Raw genomic sequence first — 18,144 nt, forward strand, 5'->3', positions numbered from 1 at the left:
CCACTTCTCAGCCCATCTACCTAACTTTTCTAGATCTTGTTGCAGTAGCATACTGTCTTTACTATCATTAACAACCCTCCTAACCTTTGTATCATCTGCAAACAGACATTAAGCCTGATATACCCTCATTGATATCATTAATAAATACAAAAAACAACAATGGGCACAGCACTGAACCCTGGGGGACTCCACTAATAACATTAGTGCACATAGAGCAGTGTCCATTTATTACCACTCTCTGCCATCTCCCACTCAACCATCCTTTTATCCATTGCAATAACTTGCCCTTAATGCCATACCGCCCAATTTGTACAGCAGTCTTCCATGTGCAACAGTATCAAAAGCTTTCCTGAAATCCAAGTATACGATATAAAATTATTTTCTGCATCCAGTTCCTTTGTGACCACATCGTAGTATCCAATAAAATTGGTCAGACAAGACTTCCCCTTAACAAACCCATGTTGTGTCTGAACTATTACTGCAGTCTTGTCTAGGTGATCCTACATCACTTCTTTAACCAGCGACTTCATTATTTCCCCAGAACAGAAGTTAAACTAAGGTCTATAATTATTTGTGTCACCCTTTGAACCCACTTTGTGAATTGGGAATACATTTGCACATCTCCAGTCCACGGAGACCTCCACTGAATCTAAGGTTGCTTTCATAATTAAGGCTAAGGGTTTACGTACTTCCCTCGTTGCCTCCTTCAATATAACTGGATAGGCCCCAGGTGCCCCAAAGTAACTGTTGGGTAACAATTTCCCCTCCACTTTGCTCTCCATTATTACAAAATCATTTAGCTCCCTGTTAGAGTTTAGTAAACTTCTGTCCTTCCCTTCCTTACAGAATTCCTCATGTGTGAATGAAGATGTAAAATACTCATTCAGTTTGTCGGCTATCTGAGTAGGATCATCAACAGTCGAAACATCGAGTGGACTAATCAGATTCATCCCCTTCATTCTAGAGTTTACATAAGTCTTTGTTGTTTTTCTTAGCTTCCTTTGCCAAGGATTTCTCGTAATCAGCCTTTGCTTGCCTAACCTCCTTTGTGACTTGATTACAGATTAGCTTATATCAGCCATAGGCTTCTGTGTCACCTGATAATTTATATGCATTTCACATATTTTTCTTCTCTGAAACGAGCCTCATTAGCTCATATAACATCCATTAAGGTCTAAATCTTGAACAGTATTTCTTAGTTTGTATAAGATTATTACTTGAAGGCTTGAGTAACTGTGTCAAAGTAACTGATGGGTAACTGTGTCAAAGTAACTGATGGGTAACTGTGTCAAAGATCAGTAGTCAGATAATGATACAGATGATCTTTATCATTATCTGACCCAAACTCAGGATGAAACTTATTTTAGAGCTCACTGAATTTACAGGAGAGCTTGTATTTAGGCATACTATCTACAGAAAGCTTCACAAGAGGGGTCTGTATGCACAGCTATCTATGTTCCTCTGACCCCAATATTAAAAAAAAACCCATTCAAATTAGTGCCCACATGTCATCTAATCTCAGGAGTAATCTGTCACTGTGTTTTTCACTGATGAGCCAAAATACAATCTTTATTCCAAATCCCGATGCATATTTATCTAGGGACTGGAAAATACAAATAAATGTCAAGGAATCAAAACGCACTGTTTCTTTCACACACAGAAAGATGTATAATGTCTAGTCAAGAGTGATTTATCGAAACAATGTGAACAATTTCTTTAGTTTCAAAAGATAAAGCAGACTAAAAGCACACAATGCCTTTACATGGATTTATAAATAGGTTTGCTAGAGAAACTTAGAAATGGCTACTCTTACCCTTCCTTTTTCCTTGTATTTCAGTTTTTGCTATTTAAAAGTCATCTACAAAAACAATTTTCTAACAAATGATCGTTATTTACAAGTATTACCTAGGATGTTAAATAGTTTCAACAATACTATTAATCAATGTTCAGAAATAACTAGATGTTGAAAAGTATATTTTTATTACATAGCATGTATTAAACAGAAAAATAAACTTATATATAAATAAGACTCTCAAGCCTTTGAATCATCTGTGGCTCTCAGATTTATTTGGTTTTACACTTTTGCTATAGTACAACCTTTTATATTTAAATCACCATAAAAACATGAGAATAGCCTTTTATTTCAACTCTTGCCATAATACAGATTTATTACAAAGTAGCTTAACAATTTTTAGTCATAATTATGAGAGTTTCCTTGGACTCAGGAGACCATGGACTGAACATGTGCAAATTTTTTATTTATTTGGTGAGCAACTAAGGCCATATTGCTCCAGGGATATGCGGTGGTCATTCCCCGACCTTTCTGCATCCTCCGTATTTGGTGGTCACGGGCTTGAACCCCGGTCTAATCAAGAAGCGTGTGCTACGCACTGCTGCTCCTGCCCACTTGGCTACGGATGCATCGGAGATGTGCAAATGTGAACCCAATTCACAAAGGAGGATCAAAGGGCGACAAGTAATTACAGACCTGTTAGTTTAACTTCTGTTCCACAGAAATTAATGGAGGCACTGGTTAAAGAAGCACTGCAGGATGATCTAGACAAGACCAGTTACAGCTCAGACACAGCACGGTTTTGTTAAGGGGTCGTCTTGTCTGACCAATTTGATTGTATACTATGATGTGGTCAAAGGAACTGGATGCAGGGAATAACTTTGATATCATATATTTGGAGCTTAGAAAAGCTTTTGATACTGTTGCACATGGAAGACTGCTGCACAAATTTGAGCAGTGTGGCATTGGAGGCAAATTGCTATGATATGGTCACAAAGGAACTTTTTTTTTTTTTTTTTTTTGGTAGTTGTTGGCACATTGGCTTCTGTGGCCATAATGCACCTCCCAAGGTTTTTGCAGTATTTTGATCCAAGACCGAGGTGGGATTCGAACCCGCGACCTTTTGGTTGCCAGGCAGGCACTTTATCCACCCGGCTAGCTCGGTCGGCCACAAAGGAACTGGATGCAAAGAATAATTTTGATATCATATACTTGGAGTTTAAAAAATCTTTTGGTACTGCTGCACACGGAAGACTATTGTACAAATAGAGCAGTTTGGCAATAACGGCAAATTGCTGCTATGTATAAAGGGATGGTCGAGTGGGAGAAGAGAGAGAATGGTAATCAAGTGATACTGCTCTTCGTGGACTAATGTTATTAGTGGAGTCTCTCAGGGTTCAGTGTTGGGTCCGTTGTTGTTTTCTGAATTTATTAATGATACTGATGATGGTATATCAGGCTTAATGTCCAAGTTTGCAGACGATATGAAGGCTGGCAGGGTTGTTAATGAGAATAATGACAGTACACTGCTGCAACAGAATCTAGAAAAGTTCAGCAGATGGGCTGAGAGGTGGCAACTGAAGTTTAACACTGACAAATGTAAAGTACTGCATATGGGGAGCAGTAACCCTACAGAAACATATCAACTGTGTGGTACTACAATGACAGTGGTAGAGAATGAAAAGGATCTAGGAGTAATTGTGCAGGCAGATATGAAATTTTCTGAGCAGTGCAGACGGTCTGCAAGAGTAGCTCATGGTGTCTTGTCAATGACATACAGGAATTTTTCTAGCAGGGATAAGGAGGTGATTATTCCCTTGTATAAGGCAATGGTCAGGCCACACCTTGAGTACTGTATAAGGCCTGGAGGCCTCATTTTAGGAAGGATGTAGAGATGCTGGAGCAAGTGCAGAGAAGGGCAACAAGATTAGTGAATGGAACAAAGGGTTGCTCTTACAAAGAAAGGCTTAAGTTTTGTAAATTGCAGTGTCTGGAGATTAGGCACCTGCGAAATGGTCTGATTGAGGTGTATAAAGCCTTGAATGGTTTGAGCATGCTCAATGCTGATGGGATTCTTCCTCTTGCTCAGAATAATTGCCTGAGAGGGCATCAATTTAAATTGAGGAAAGACAGTTGTAAGATAGATGTGCGGAAGTTTGCCAATAGCCAGCATGTAGTTGATTGATGGAACAAACTTCCATCTGTTGTTGTAGAAGTTGATAACTTAAATAGATTCAAAGCAGAACTAGACCAACATTTGGAGCGAGTGAATGGGTGAAATTAAGGTTTTTTTTTTTTTTTTTTTGCTGATGTTATATAAGCCTGCTTTCTTGCATCATGTGCCTTTACTAATGCTAATGCTAACAACTTTGTATGCTGATAGCAACGTTGTAGATAAAATTAATGAGTATATGGTAATACAGAAAGCCTGTCGCAATAGTATTTTTTTTTTTTTAAATTAGTCATGTCTGCTCCTAATAAAAGCACTGAGTGTGCTATTGATAAAATGGCAGATTTCACTGGTATCCAAAAAAGTGCAGTGTGTTCTTTGATTTGAGGAAACAAAGTCAGAAAAAATAGTTCAGATTTCACACTTGTTTTAACAAAGAATCCTTCTGGCAGAAATTTCACCAGGCAGACCAAGTGTGAGATGAAACAGTGGAGGAAATGAGTTATAAGTTCCTCAGAAGAGTGAAAAAAATCAATGACATGAACTGGGTCTGCTGCAACAAACCACCTGGTAGGAGCTATTAGGGAAAGATTTCAGCTGAAGTCTTACTGCTATCAAGTATTTGTGATTGCTTACTGATAAACAATCAATCACAAATATGCAGAAAGAATGAAATGTACCAATTTCTGTGTGGATATGCAGGCAAGGCATGGTGAGAATGACCTGCCTGAGTATTATCATGTTCAGTGATGAATACATATTTCACATTAGTGGCTATGTGTAATATGAACACATTCAAATTTGTGACTTGTGACCCAAACATGCACAATGTTTGTGTTTGAGGCACAGAAAAACCAGCCTAAGTGCTTATTTGGACATGTTTGTGACAGCCCAACAGTCAATGTGTTCTGTGTTTTGAGTTCAAAGAAAGCTTACAGGCCTTCCTTTTTTCATAAAAGGATCTTGATATGCTTGAGAATTACTGATACCTCAACCTCAAATCAGTGCTGATGATTCCAATGGACAATGTTTTTCTATCAACAAGTAACAGTATGCCTTTATCAGCACTTCCAAGGAAGATGGATTGTTCCTTTGGGTCCCATTCATTGTCCTCCATGATTCCCAGATTTGATGCAAATAAATTTGTCTTTGGGGTTTTGTGAAAGATGGCATCTATCAACCACTATTAACAAGGAATGTGGCTGAACTGAAAGCCAGAATCACTACTGCATAGCTAAAGTAACTCTGAAACGTTGCATAAAGTGTGGAACGAGGTTGATTTTCAGTGGGATGTTTGTCAAATAACTACTGATGCCCATATCAAAAATCCGTAGCTGTAGCTCATGAAAATTTTAAGTGTTCTCTTTAATTTTATATATTTGTCTTTCCTTAGTTACTAAAATTATGGTGCTTACAAATTTTTAAAGTTGTGAAGCTACTTTGTAATAACCCTGTATTCCCATAAAGAAAGAATACGGTATTCCTTATTTTTGAAATCTTACCTCTAAAACAACGCCAATATGCCCTCCTGCTAAACCACTTAACAAATTTAGAAAATGTGGATATGTCTGAGGAGTAACATTCATCATTCCCTAAACAGAAAAGGGAAAAAAAAAAAAAAAATCATTTTCTAAAGGTTTCAAACTAAGTTTTTTGAAACTTAATCATATCAACTATTTATAAAAATTATTATAAACCCCTTCCTCAAATTTTAACAAGTATAGCCCTCTCTATAAACATTTCAGATCTGATAAGCTTCATTTAAAAAAAAAAAAAAAAAAAAAAAAAAAAAAAAAATGATGAGAAAAAAAATTCTTAACTCACTCTTCAAAAAGGCAATACAAGCAAAGCTGCTGCTCCTTATCAACATTAAATTAATAAATAATGAGTACTAATTATCAAGATATTAAGGGTTTAATTAAACTTGAGGACACATGGAGTACTACTAGGTAAGACTTAATTATTAAACTTCATTTAAGTTTCATGTCATTAAATGCTAAATAAAATATTTATATTTTATTTCTGTATATTTTATTTTTATAGTAAAAATTTTTAATTCCTTGGCTGGTGTTTGTCTTTAATTATTGCAGTATGGAATTTCCCAGCCCCATAGGCCTGTTTAAAGCTATAATGCTCAACACGTTCTATACTGATATCAATATTTGTAAAAGAAAAAGAGAAGTTTACCTCAATCTCTTATTGACTATTTCATTCACTTCCTTTCTCTCCAGGTATAACATATCGATACACACAATTATGGGGGATTTTTTCAATACCTTGGTGCAAAATTACATTAGATTAACACTAAGATATTTGGCCCAAAGTTACCATTTTTTTTATAAAGTATTTCCTTCAAAACAACATTGTTTTGAAGTTTGCCAGGGTCAATTTAAATAATAAAATTTTGGGTGTTAAGCAACTAGCACTTTAGCATTAACAGAGGCATATGATGCAAGAAAGCAAGCTTATGCAGCATCAGCCAAAAAAAAAAAAAAAAAAACCCTCCCATTTCATCCCTCCATTCGTTCCAAATGCCTGTCTAGCTCAGCCTTAAATTTATTATGCTATCAACTTCCACAACAAAATATGGAAGTCTGTCCCACCAATTAACTACCTGCTGGTTAAAGGCAAATTTCCACACATCTATTCTACAACTGTCTTTCCTCAATTTGAATCTGTGTCCCCTCAGGTTCTTAATGTGCACAACAGGAAGAATCTCATCAGCGTTCAGCTTGCTCAACCCATTCAAGGCCTTATCAGATCACCTTGCAGTGCCTACTCTCCAGGCACTGCAATTTGCAGAACTTAAGCCTTTCTTTGTAAGAGCAACCCTTTGTTCCCCTCACCAATCTTGTTGCCCATCTTTGTACTCATTCTAGCAACTCTACATCCTTCTTAAAATGAGGCCTCCAGACCTGTACACAGTACTCCAGGTGTGTCCTGACCGTTGCCTTGTATAAGGGGATAATCATCTGTCCCTGCTAGCAAAATTCCTATATATCATTGATAAGACTCCATGATCTGCCTTGGCAGCCCATCTGCACTACTCAGCAAACTTCAAATTTGACTGCACAATTACCCCCAGGTCTTTTACATGTTCCATTTCCCAGAGTGTAGTACCAAACAGTTTGCAAGTTTTTCTTTGGCTGTAATAGTTTTAGGTAATAGTATTTGGTAATAGTTTTTCTTAACTATTACTGTAGCCTTGTCTAGATGATCCTGCAATGATTCTTTAACCAGTGATTCCATTATTTCCCCCAGAACACAAGTTAAACTAACAGATCTATAGTTACTTGTGTCACCTTTTGAACTCCCCTTTGTGAATTGGCGATACATTTGCACACCTCCAGTCCATGGGGACCACCCCTGAATCCAAGGAAGCTCTCATAATTATGGCTAAGGGTTTGCTTATTTCCTTTGCTGCCTCCTTTAATATAACTGGAAAGATCCCATCCACCCCAGGTGCCTTCCTTAAGTTCTTCAACAATTTCTCCTCCACTTTGCTCTCAGTTATTACAAAATCACTGAGCTCCCTGTTAGAGGTTGATAAACTTCTGGCACTCCCCTCATTGAATAACTCCTCATGTGTGAACGTAGATGCAAAATACTCATTCAGTTTATTAGATACTTGAGCACGATAATAAATAGTCAACTCATCTATGTTAAGTGGTCCAACCTGATTCATCCCTTTCCTTCTAGAGTGTACATAAGTAAAGAACTCTTTGCTCTTTTTCTTTGCATTCTTTGCCAAAATTTCTCATAATCTGCCTTCGCCTGCCTAACCTCCTTTGTGACTTTATTACAGACTAGCTTATATCTGCAATAGGCTTCTGTGTCACCTGATACTTTACATGCATCCCATAGATTTTTCTTCTCTGCCACGAGCCATTAGTTCATCTGACATCCATTTAGACCTGAACCCTGAACAGTATTTCTTAGTTGGAATGAAAAGCCTAGTAGCCTCCAAAATGATGTCCCTGAAGGTTTCCCATTTAGAATTCAATTTTGGTAACGTCTTCAGTTAATCCCACTGCACAGAATTTAAAAACTGTCTGAGACCCCTGTAGTCACCTTTACGAAAGCAAAAGCCCCTCCCTTTAGTCTTGATGGTAGTTGCATCTTTAAGTAATTCCCACATCAGTACATTGTGATCACTGTCAACCAGTGGTTCCTTTATCTGCAAATTCTTAATGCATGATAATCACTGCTGATAATCAGATCAAGAGTATTACTCCCTCTGGTTGCCTCTCGAACATGTTTCTGTAGAAAACAGTCATTGAATAAATCTACAAAAGTCTTGCTAGTGTGCAAGTGACCAACCCACAAGTTCCAGTCAATATCTGGAAAGTTAAAATCCTCCGTTATAAGATATTCTGATTTACTGGCCCACTATATCTCTGCACAATTGCTCATTATACTCATCAGATTCATTAGGCCTATAACACACACACCTACTCTCATTTTTCCTTTCTCAGTGCCTATGTCACACCAAACAGACCCAACATTGCATTGTCCACCAACATCAATTGGATGCACTTCCTTAGATTTTATGTTTCTCAATTAACAGCATAACCCCTCCTCCTTTCCTGTCCTGTCTATCTTTTCTGTAGACATTGTACTCCCCAAATTCCAATTCTGCACTGCTTATGTCTGACACTACGTCTCGGATATCCGAACAACATCTGCCTTTGATATCTTGACTAGCACTTCAAGTTCATCAAATTTATTAACTGTACCCCTAGCACTGGTGTACATGCAAGTATACATGCCCCTGTTTCTACTCTTAGTTACCCTAACACAGCCCATTTATTTTTTCCACCCAGCAGCCCTGGAAATCTCCATTGCCTTGCTTTTCAGGCTGCTGCTCATTCCAATAGAATGAGTGCAAGAATCACTTCTGCCTCTGCCTGTGGCCACTGTTAATCTTTTAGTCTGTGTATCCCCCCCAAACTAGCAGTTTTCCAACCCACCTAACACTGCCTCGATAGCATTAACAAATATTCTTGCACCCTTTCTATTTAAGTGTACCCCGTCCTTGTAGAAGCAGTGCCTCCTGTCAACAAGCACAGACCAGGCTGAAAAAAATTCTACCCCCCGAGCCTTGCACAATCTCTCCAGGGCCAAATTGATTGACAAGGCTCTCATCATACCCCCTCCTATCATGTCTGGGCAGAATTGCAGACGCTTTCACATACCACCCTAACTCACGACTTGTTTTCCACATTGATCTGTACTTGAGTAAATCTGCAGATCTCTTACTCTTAATGTCATTAGTTCCAATGTGTACAACAATATCATCTTTTGTGCCCTTAAAAGATGATATCTGCTCTACAACGTCATCAACTTCTGTCCCTGGCAGACATACCCTGGTCCTGTTCCACCTATCCTTCTTGCATACTATATTCCCCATCTCCCTGACAATAGAGTCACCAACAATAACTGGTTCCTTTGGGACCAGTGCATCCTGTCTTGGAGATTGCCTCTGTGTTGCCTGATGCACAGGAGTGAGCTCTGCCATTGAGCTGGGCAGCTGAGAGCTTGATGGGCCTTCATATTAATTTCTTCGAGGGCATTTACCCTACACCTCTAGCTCTCATAAACCCATCAGAATGCTGAGTTGGCACCTAATTTCTTGACACTCTAGGTATCTAGCACACACAAAGGCATCCTCCTTGGCCAAATCATAGCCTGTTTTAGAAAGGTCGGCAAACATTTCAACATTTCGTGCATTTTTTGAGACTGTGATGCACTGGAGAATTGCCCCTTTGTTTCTCCCCCGAATCACAGCACTCTCACCAGTCTGTAATCTTTGCTTTGCAGCTCTAGTCTGAATCATGGTTTCCATTTAAATACAATTTAATTAACAATGAAATTTAATAAGATTAATAATAAAGAAGCTAACAAATGCTACTAAACCTATTTAATATCTCAGTAAAACACAATGTAGTATGTTAATTACTGAAGAATATGATAAAAATTAAAAATACTTATCCCTTTACAGCAGCTAAAATTCCACTAACTTCTCTTCCGCGACTAGAGCGCCCTCCACATCGCATAATATAGTTAAGTAAAACACTTGCCACATCGTGTATAGTTAAGTTTGCCTTAAGAACTCTGTATTCTAATAAACAAAAATACCTTTCCCAGGTTAGGAAACTTCGCAACAAATTAAAAAATTATCTGCATTCTAACGATTGGTCTGTATTGAAGACTTGCACCGATTTGCGACGTGAAGCACAGGCTTCAGAAATAAAAAACAGACACGTTAACAAATTGAATACATTATTGGGAGGGCCAAAACACGTTCATACGAGTTCTAACATATTGTCGCAAGCTTGTGACCAAATGCATACAAGTTGTGTGACGACCCCCCCCCACATACACACAATGACACCCCCTTCCCCAACATTCAACAAACCGACATATCAACAGGTTACAAATCTTTCCTTGTATAAGCTATCACAGGACCAGATTTCACTTTTATCCAGAGGATTAAATTACAATTTACCACCTCGAAAATACCTAAAAAACAGTGCGTAATTGATACTGAATTTGGACTCCGTAATGTTCCACAAAAAGATTTATTTATTCAACAAGTTAACCACATGGCGAATAACATAAAAGAAACGTGACTTCCTAAATTGAATACACATGACAGTTCAGCTTTGTGTGAACTTTGGGAAAATAAAGACATTATTATTCAGAGAGCTGATAAAGGAGATACAGTGGTAATACTCAATAAACCTGATTATATTAATAAGTCAGAGTCAGTTTTATCTGATACCTAATGTTACCTTGAAGTAAACCGGCACTATTTACCAATTTGGTCAATCAATACAATAAAGCGTTAACCACATATCGAAAAAAACGACTACATTACTATGGCGCAGTTAAAGGAATTGAAAGCCAGAACATACAATATTCCTGCACTTTTTGGTCAGGTCAAATTACATAAGACCGGATTTTCACCCGTCAGGACACAAGCATTCGCTGATGATCTGATATTGACCGTGGGAGCGGATTCCCGGGCCCAGTTGGAAACCCACGCAAACCAAGCACTGCAGCAACTCCAGCAAGGGGCCGCAAAACACCAGCTAACAATTTCACCCACAAAGACCTCTTCAATCCTGCTTAAAGGAACCCTGCAATTGCGACGACCACCGCAAATAAAAATTAACAATGTCACCATTAAGTTTGTAAACCAACTTAAGTACCTAGGCGTGGTGCTGGACAACAACCTCTCGTTCCAGCTGCACCTAAAGTACATAAGAAAAAAAATCAGGAGCTATTCTGCACTGGTAGCCAGAGTTACTAGGAAAGATTGGGGACTCAAAAAAAGAGCCCTGACGCTATATTACAGGACAACGTTTCTCCCAGCAATTACTTACGCCTCAGCAATTTGGTTCCCAAAAACTGCACTGGCAGTGAATAGAAGAATTCTGGACATGATCCAAAGGACCATACTCTTAACTACGACGCGTGCGTGTAGTACAGTGAGTACTCCAGCACTACAGGTACTCGCTGGAGCGCTTCCTTTGGACCTGGAGGTCGTTCGCACAGGTCTGCTATACTTGCTATCCAGGGGAGTGGCGGCCACACATCTGGACTACACAACTGACCCAGCGAACAACCTAAAAACGGAAAAAACTAGATTACAGAACCACCTGCTAAAATTATGGCAGAGAAGATGGACGGAGACCACCAAGGGTGAGATAACCAGAAGATATCTACCTGACCTCCAGAAAATCTACCCAAAACAGCCGACCTGGTACTTCCCAGGGTACCATTTGACATCTCTAATAACAGGACACGGACCCTACAATGAGAAGCTGCACGGATTCGGACTCACTGAGGACCCAAACTGTACGTGCGGGGAGACAGAAAGCTGGAATCACATAGTGTACGAGTGCCCACAATATGAAGACCTCAGAGGAGTACTTATAACAAAAATAAGATACCTACCAAAAGGATTGGAATCCCATTTCATAGATACTGAGGATGAATATAGAGCATTATCCCAGTTCGCACAAGACCTCTTCATCAGGAGAAGGACATTAATCACCATCTACAATGACTGACATCAAGTACCACTATTGAGACACCAGCCAGCACAATGTAAAGGCTGCAACTAAAGATGAGGGACACAAGCACAAGGACGGAGCTTGCCCCATGAATAAAGAAACTTGAAACAATAGCTGCCAATAGCCATATGGCGATCTGAAGAGGGCACTCTAGCCTCCTTCACCTTTAAACCTACTTCCCTGGGGGGAGGGGGGACATTTTCGTCCTCCTCTCCTCTCCACCCTATATCTTCTACTCTGGTGGGACATGGGCATGTCCCACTGAAAACTGGGGCTTACCCTACTCTATTGGCCCCATATTTCTGTCTTTCTCCCCCCAGCCTTCTGCCTCCCCCCCTCTCTATCTATAAGCTAGCGAAAGCCCTACCCAAAAACCTAACATATCTAAATTACCTTACGCCCATAACTTGGCCTAGCAAAACTAAGTGATTCTACCCCTACGTCGACGCGTTTCTGTCTCTTTTTTTTCTTTTTTTTTTTTTTTTTTTTTTTTTAGGTCCTAGCCGCCGAAATCTCAGGAAATTAAGTGGCAGGACCTGCCAGAGTGAAACAGACTACTGGGTTCCTGGTCTGCCTCCACGGGGCGTAAGTGGGGCAACGTTGGGCCTCAGTAGGGGCCCAGCGGCTAAATGACCAGATGAACAACGGTACAAGGCATCACACATATACAAAGTCCATACACTTTTAAATCTCTGGCTTTTCCAGTCAACTGGTTCACCCACAATGTAAACTACGCGGAGATGGGGGGAACCCCTTGTGCCGTTTGACCCTAAATACACTTACACTTACACTTACTTGGCCTATTGTTTCCTACAGAAACTCGGCATTTTGATCCTTGGCCACACGTGTATATGGCATTATAAAACCCTTTAGACAGGCAATACAATTTGGGATTAAGAACTATGATACACTATTTAATAACCTTAAGGACTGTAGACTTGGCGGTAATGATAATTTATTCTCACTAGATGTTACCTGGTTATATACAAATGTAAACATTGAATACACATTAGATAGTCTTTGGGATACATTAAATAATAACTCAATACCGATTAATTATACGAAACTTCCTATTAAGGAAATTTTTCACTTAATTAAACTCATAGTTGAAGCCAACTATATCACCTTCTGAGACAAAGTATACAAACAAATTTTTGGTTTGCCAATGGGATTAAGCCTGAGTGGCCTATATCAGAGATCTATCTCTCGACAATTGAATGTATACATTTGACGTCTTTTCTACCACATATATCACATATTTTGGATGATGTTCTAGTCATTACTGATAGTAACACTATCCAAGACATTTTACATATTTAATAATATTCATTCTAGACTCAACTTTACATTGGAGAGAGAGAATACAGATACCAAGTCATAAAATTTTCTAAATTTCATGCTTACTCGGGACGAAAATAAAATCCAATTTAACATTTATTGTAAACCTACAAACACCAGTATGCTTGTTTGTTGTTGTTTGGTTTTTAGGAGCATTAGCAACTAAGGCGATATTGCTCCGGGAATGTGCGGTGGTCATTCCCTGACCTTTCCGCATCCTCCGTATTTGGTGATGACGGGCTCGAACCCTGGTCTAATCAAGAAGCGTGTGCTATGCACTGCTGCTCCTTCCCACCTGGCTACGGAGGCGCCCACCAGTATGCTTCTGCATTATAACAGCTATCACCCATTCACCTACAAAAGATCGATTATCTTTAATCAATGCTTATAAATATTCAACGACAGAATCTGCTTTGGGCTCAGAAATACAAATATTAACCAGCAGATTCTTAAACAGGGGTTACCCACTTGCTACAATAGACAGAATTAGGGTACAAGCTAAGGATAGAATACAAAAAAATACACCAACCAACAATAGTAATATCAAAAAATAGTTTATTTTTGTCCCATATGTTGAACAGTGGAATAAATGATTCAACAGTTTCTTTAAAGATACCGAATTTAAAACTGTAGCCAGGCCAATACGGAAATTACACACTATACTGAACAATTGCTTAGTCCTTTCCTTGTTCGCAACACAAATAAATGACCTCGTATACCACATTTCTTGTGGTGACTGCCACTCGTCTTATCAGGGTTCTACGCGGTTCCCTCCGAATTTTCGTGTTAATCAACATGTGGCCTCACAGTTTGTGGTTCTCATTCAGCAGCGTAAGAATTAATGAAAAACACTTTTTTATTTAACGAGGCCAAAATACTTAAGCATCCAACATAATTATGCGAGACTATTAATTGCAGAAACCGTCGAAATTAAATTACATGAGAATTCTGTTAATGTTCACCGGCCATATCTAATCTCCGACTCATGGTCCTTTACATGCATGAACAAAGACAAATAATCCCTATTTAAGTTCCATGCTCAACCCTATTCAGTAATTTTCATTCTTGTGATCACGACATACGGTCGCAAAGCATTGTCGGCTTCAGGAAGGAAAATCGTTTTGCAATTTTTTTTCATTAAATTTTTTTACTTAATTTTTAATTCCGTTAAATTGATTTGTAATTGTGTTCATTTGATTTTTAATTATTGTTAATTATTTCTTACTGTAATGTAAGATTGTCGATTTTTTAATTGTTTTCGTTTTAATTTCTGGAGAGTATCATACAGAAGTGTTCTACATATCACATTGAGGCAAACTTCTCTTATTCTTTTACAAATATTCATTTTCTATATAAGTAAAATTTATTTTTCTACATGAAAAATTTTAAATCACATTTCCTGTCTGATCAGTGTTGACAAAAATACTGTTTCATATTATTTCACTCCCAAATTCTAAAATAGCACCATTATGCTATTTGCATTTCCATATATGTCAGCGATTATTTGTCTTTGCAGGTGATATAAGAGACCACAAATTGGAAAATAGATCTAATCTCTGATTCATGGTGTTTTATGCACATAGAAGATGAATAATCCCAATCTTTTACGGGCATGTGATTGCGTGAAGGCAAATAATCTCTCTATTTAAGATTCCGGCTCACACATACTTGGTAATTTCCATTCCTGTGATCAAGACGTATGGTCGAAAAGCCCTATCAGCTTCAGGAAGGAAAGTCTTTTTCAAAATTTGCATTGAACTTGTTTTAAATTTTTAATTAATTTTATTATTGTAATTATTTTGCGTTAATTTTATTTTCATTTATTTGCTGGAGAGTGTCTTTAGGAAGTGTTCTATGTATCATACTGAGGTAAATTTCTCTTATTCTTCTACAAATATTGAAATACAATGTAGAATGTATTGAGCATCGTAGCTCTCTTATACTAATCATATTAAAATTTTTCATTTAAGTTTTTCTCTCAGATCACAGAGACATCTATCAATATTTTTCTATGCACCAAGCAATCAACAATGGAAATGGGAGCTTTTAGAACTCACAATCATCTTTGAGTTTGTGCAAAGATAGTTTTTTTTTTTTTTTTGTGCTAATACATTGAAATTACACCCTGTTAGCAAGTATTTGTACCTTTATGCTTCCCATTTGTTAATTTCAATTATTGAATTCATTGTTTTATCATTAATGGTAGCTTCCATCAGTAATGTAGCCTGGAATATAGCTGCAGTAGAGCCTGTATCTTATAAGATGCTGGTACAATTTTTCTCACATCTATTAATTTTATAATTCAGTCCCCCACCCCACCAAAATAAGTCTATCTTGAAAGTACCCCTGTTCCAACATTCAAATTAATGTTCCCATCAATATAGAGAGATTTGTGGAGGTATTTAATAGCTTGCTCCTTTTTTCTTTAGTTCTTCATTTCTCATTTTGATAAGTATTTCATGATTGTGGCTGTCATAGCAAGGGACCACAGCCTCTCAACTCAGCCCTATAGCAGGGTTTATGGGTCACTGAAAAGCTGTCTCTTGGTTTTTTCCCATTCATTAACCATCTTGTGGTTCCTGATAAGATGGTATCCCAGGAGATGAATTCCTTCTTTATATAATTTTTATTCTACTTTTTTATCCATAGTGCATTGTAAAATACTTTGCTAACATATGTAGCAAATCGTTTCTTTCTATTCCATAGCTTAAAGACATTAACCATCTTGTGGTGTTCCTGGCAAGATGGGATCCCATCAGATGAATTCCTTCATTATATAATTTTTATCTTACTTTTTTTTATCCACAATGCAGTGAAATACTTGGCTACCACATGTAGTAAAATGTTTCTTTCTACTTTATAGCTTAAAACATTTGCATAGGACATTTAAAAATGATGAAAGAAGTGTAATATATTAGAAAAGTAAAAAAAAAAAGTACACAAAAAAATAAAAGAGCATACAAGTCATATTCTAATGTTCTATTTATTACACAGTGTGATCAAGAAAAGAAACAATTTTGAAGGCATATATTTTGATGTATTTCATTGGCATTGGTGAGTTCAGTATAATTTAACATGTAAGACATAAGGGTTTTATTATTCAACTGAAAACATTCAATATGTGAATCCCTGAGCATTCAAGACTATTCACAGATCAACTAAAGTTTACATAACTGCAATCAGTTTTTTTTTTAGATATGCCCTCCAACAGCAGCCATTTCAATTCTTCAATGGTATATGGGGTTATTCTTGTAGATATTGTCCTTTAGGAATCCTCGCTAAGAAAATAATCACAGGTATTCAAATTCTGGAGAGTATAATGACCATGGAAATGAAGAACTGTAATTGCTGTATGTGATTATGCCCCATTTTATTGGGAAAATGTTTCTACTATGTTTTTTTCCCTTTCTAACCTTTTCTGCAAAATCACAAATCTCACTTTGATTTAATGCTAAACTGTAACAAAATTACCATTCTGGAAAACATTTTTCACACAAAATGTATACTGCTCAGTAGCGTACCTCACCTTGCTTCAAGAATTTTCCCACTAAGGTGCATCATTAACCAGTCCAAAAAACCTACCACGTCTATGTTTAATGACATTAGATTTGACGATGTCTGTCAATACATCAAAAAATATAGGCAATTGAAAATTGTTGTCTTTTCTGATGACCCTGCATGACATGAGAAATGTGTTTGTAAAAATACAATGCTCGTATTCAAAAATGTTACCTTAATATCTCCTAGTGTTGAATCATACCCAGCTGAGATAAGTAGCAATTCAGGTGAGAACTGTACAAAATAAAAGCAAAAGTTAAAAAAAAAATTAAGAAATAATAATAGAGAAAAAAAATACCAAATCCCACCTCTGGACATCCTAGAGCAGCATCATATCCTGAAGAAATTAGTATTAATTCTGGGGAGTACTGTGAGAAACAAACAAGAATTATGATTTAGGATAAAAGGCAAATTTTTTCATTTTTAAATGCAGTACTAAAATAAATTAATCCTTACATCCTGAACTAGGTAAATCAACAATGAACATTATAAATATTTATAAGGCCATTAAAATACAATCTACAGATGACCCCCACTTAACACTGATAATTTGTTCCGGAAAAACAGAGCGCTAAGTGAATCCGCGCTAAGCGAGCGCTGCATTCCCATAAGGTAACATATGTATTTGTGAGTTGCGGTCGGTGCCATAGGATATTTCCTAATCAAAAATAAACGGTAGTGAAAAGATGCACAAATGTCGGTCAAAATATTCTGCATTACATACATATATAATTATGTAGTAACTACTTACATATCAATATTAAACTTAAAATTCCAATTAAAATCATGACTTTAATTGATCTAAATTGATTTAATTTAAATGATGAATTTAATCATGAAAAATGTGTCGATTTTGGCCCTCTTCCAAATAAACTAAAAGAGGTATTAATTTTAAATCCCCCCCCCCAGCGTTACCACCCAACAATAAAGTCAACCGATCCTTCGCCGCTTTGAAACCTGGCATGTTTTTTCTTCTTTCAATATGAAACTTCTTTTAGGCATTCGTTTCCACAAAAGTCCTGCTTCATCTATGTTAAAGACTTGTTGAGAAGTATAACACATAATACCCCTCTTCAATAATTTTAACAAGTTCTTTTTTGAAAGTTTCGACTCCTTGATCTACACTTGCGGCTTCTCCCTGGATTTTAAATCTGTTCAACCAGCCTTTACTAGTTTTAAATGGTTCCAATTTTTTTTTTTTTTTT

The 18,144-nt window shown here is 37.4% G+C and overlaps 1 protein-coding gene across 5 annotated transcripts in view; it reads right to left on the reverse strand.

Moving 5' to 3' along the window:
* The window catches only part of LOC150084061 (protein deacetylase HDAC6-like), a 463,437-nt gene that overhangs the window by 251,547 nt on the left and 193,746 nt on the right, over positions 1 to 18,144 (reverse strand). For 4 of the 5 annotated variants that reach the window (XM_090375877.1, XM_090375876.1, XM_090375879.1 and 1 more), the window contains 2 exons: positions 17,248 to 17,307; positions 5,465 to 5,554 (listed from right to left, as the gene is read on the reverse strand). In XM_090375877.1, coding sequence (XP_090232003.1) covers positions 5,465 to 5,554; positions 17,248 to 17,307 — 150 coding nt within the window. Of the gene's footprint in view, positions 1 to 5,464; positions 5,555 to 17,113; positions 17,174 to 17,247; positions 17,308 to 18,144 lie in introns of all 5 variants that reach the window. The other variant, XM_090375878.1, reaches the window with a different exon arrangement.

Source organism: Mastigoproctus giganteus, chromosome 6 (assembly GCF_048544385.1).
Source record: "Mastigoproctus giganteus isolate SK-2022 chromosome 6, ASM4854438v1, whole genome shotgun sequence".
Classification (NCBI taxonomy): Eukaryota; Metazoa; Arthropoda; class Arachnida; order Uropygi; family Thelyphonidae; genus Mastigoproctus; species Mastigoproctus giganteus.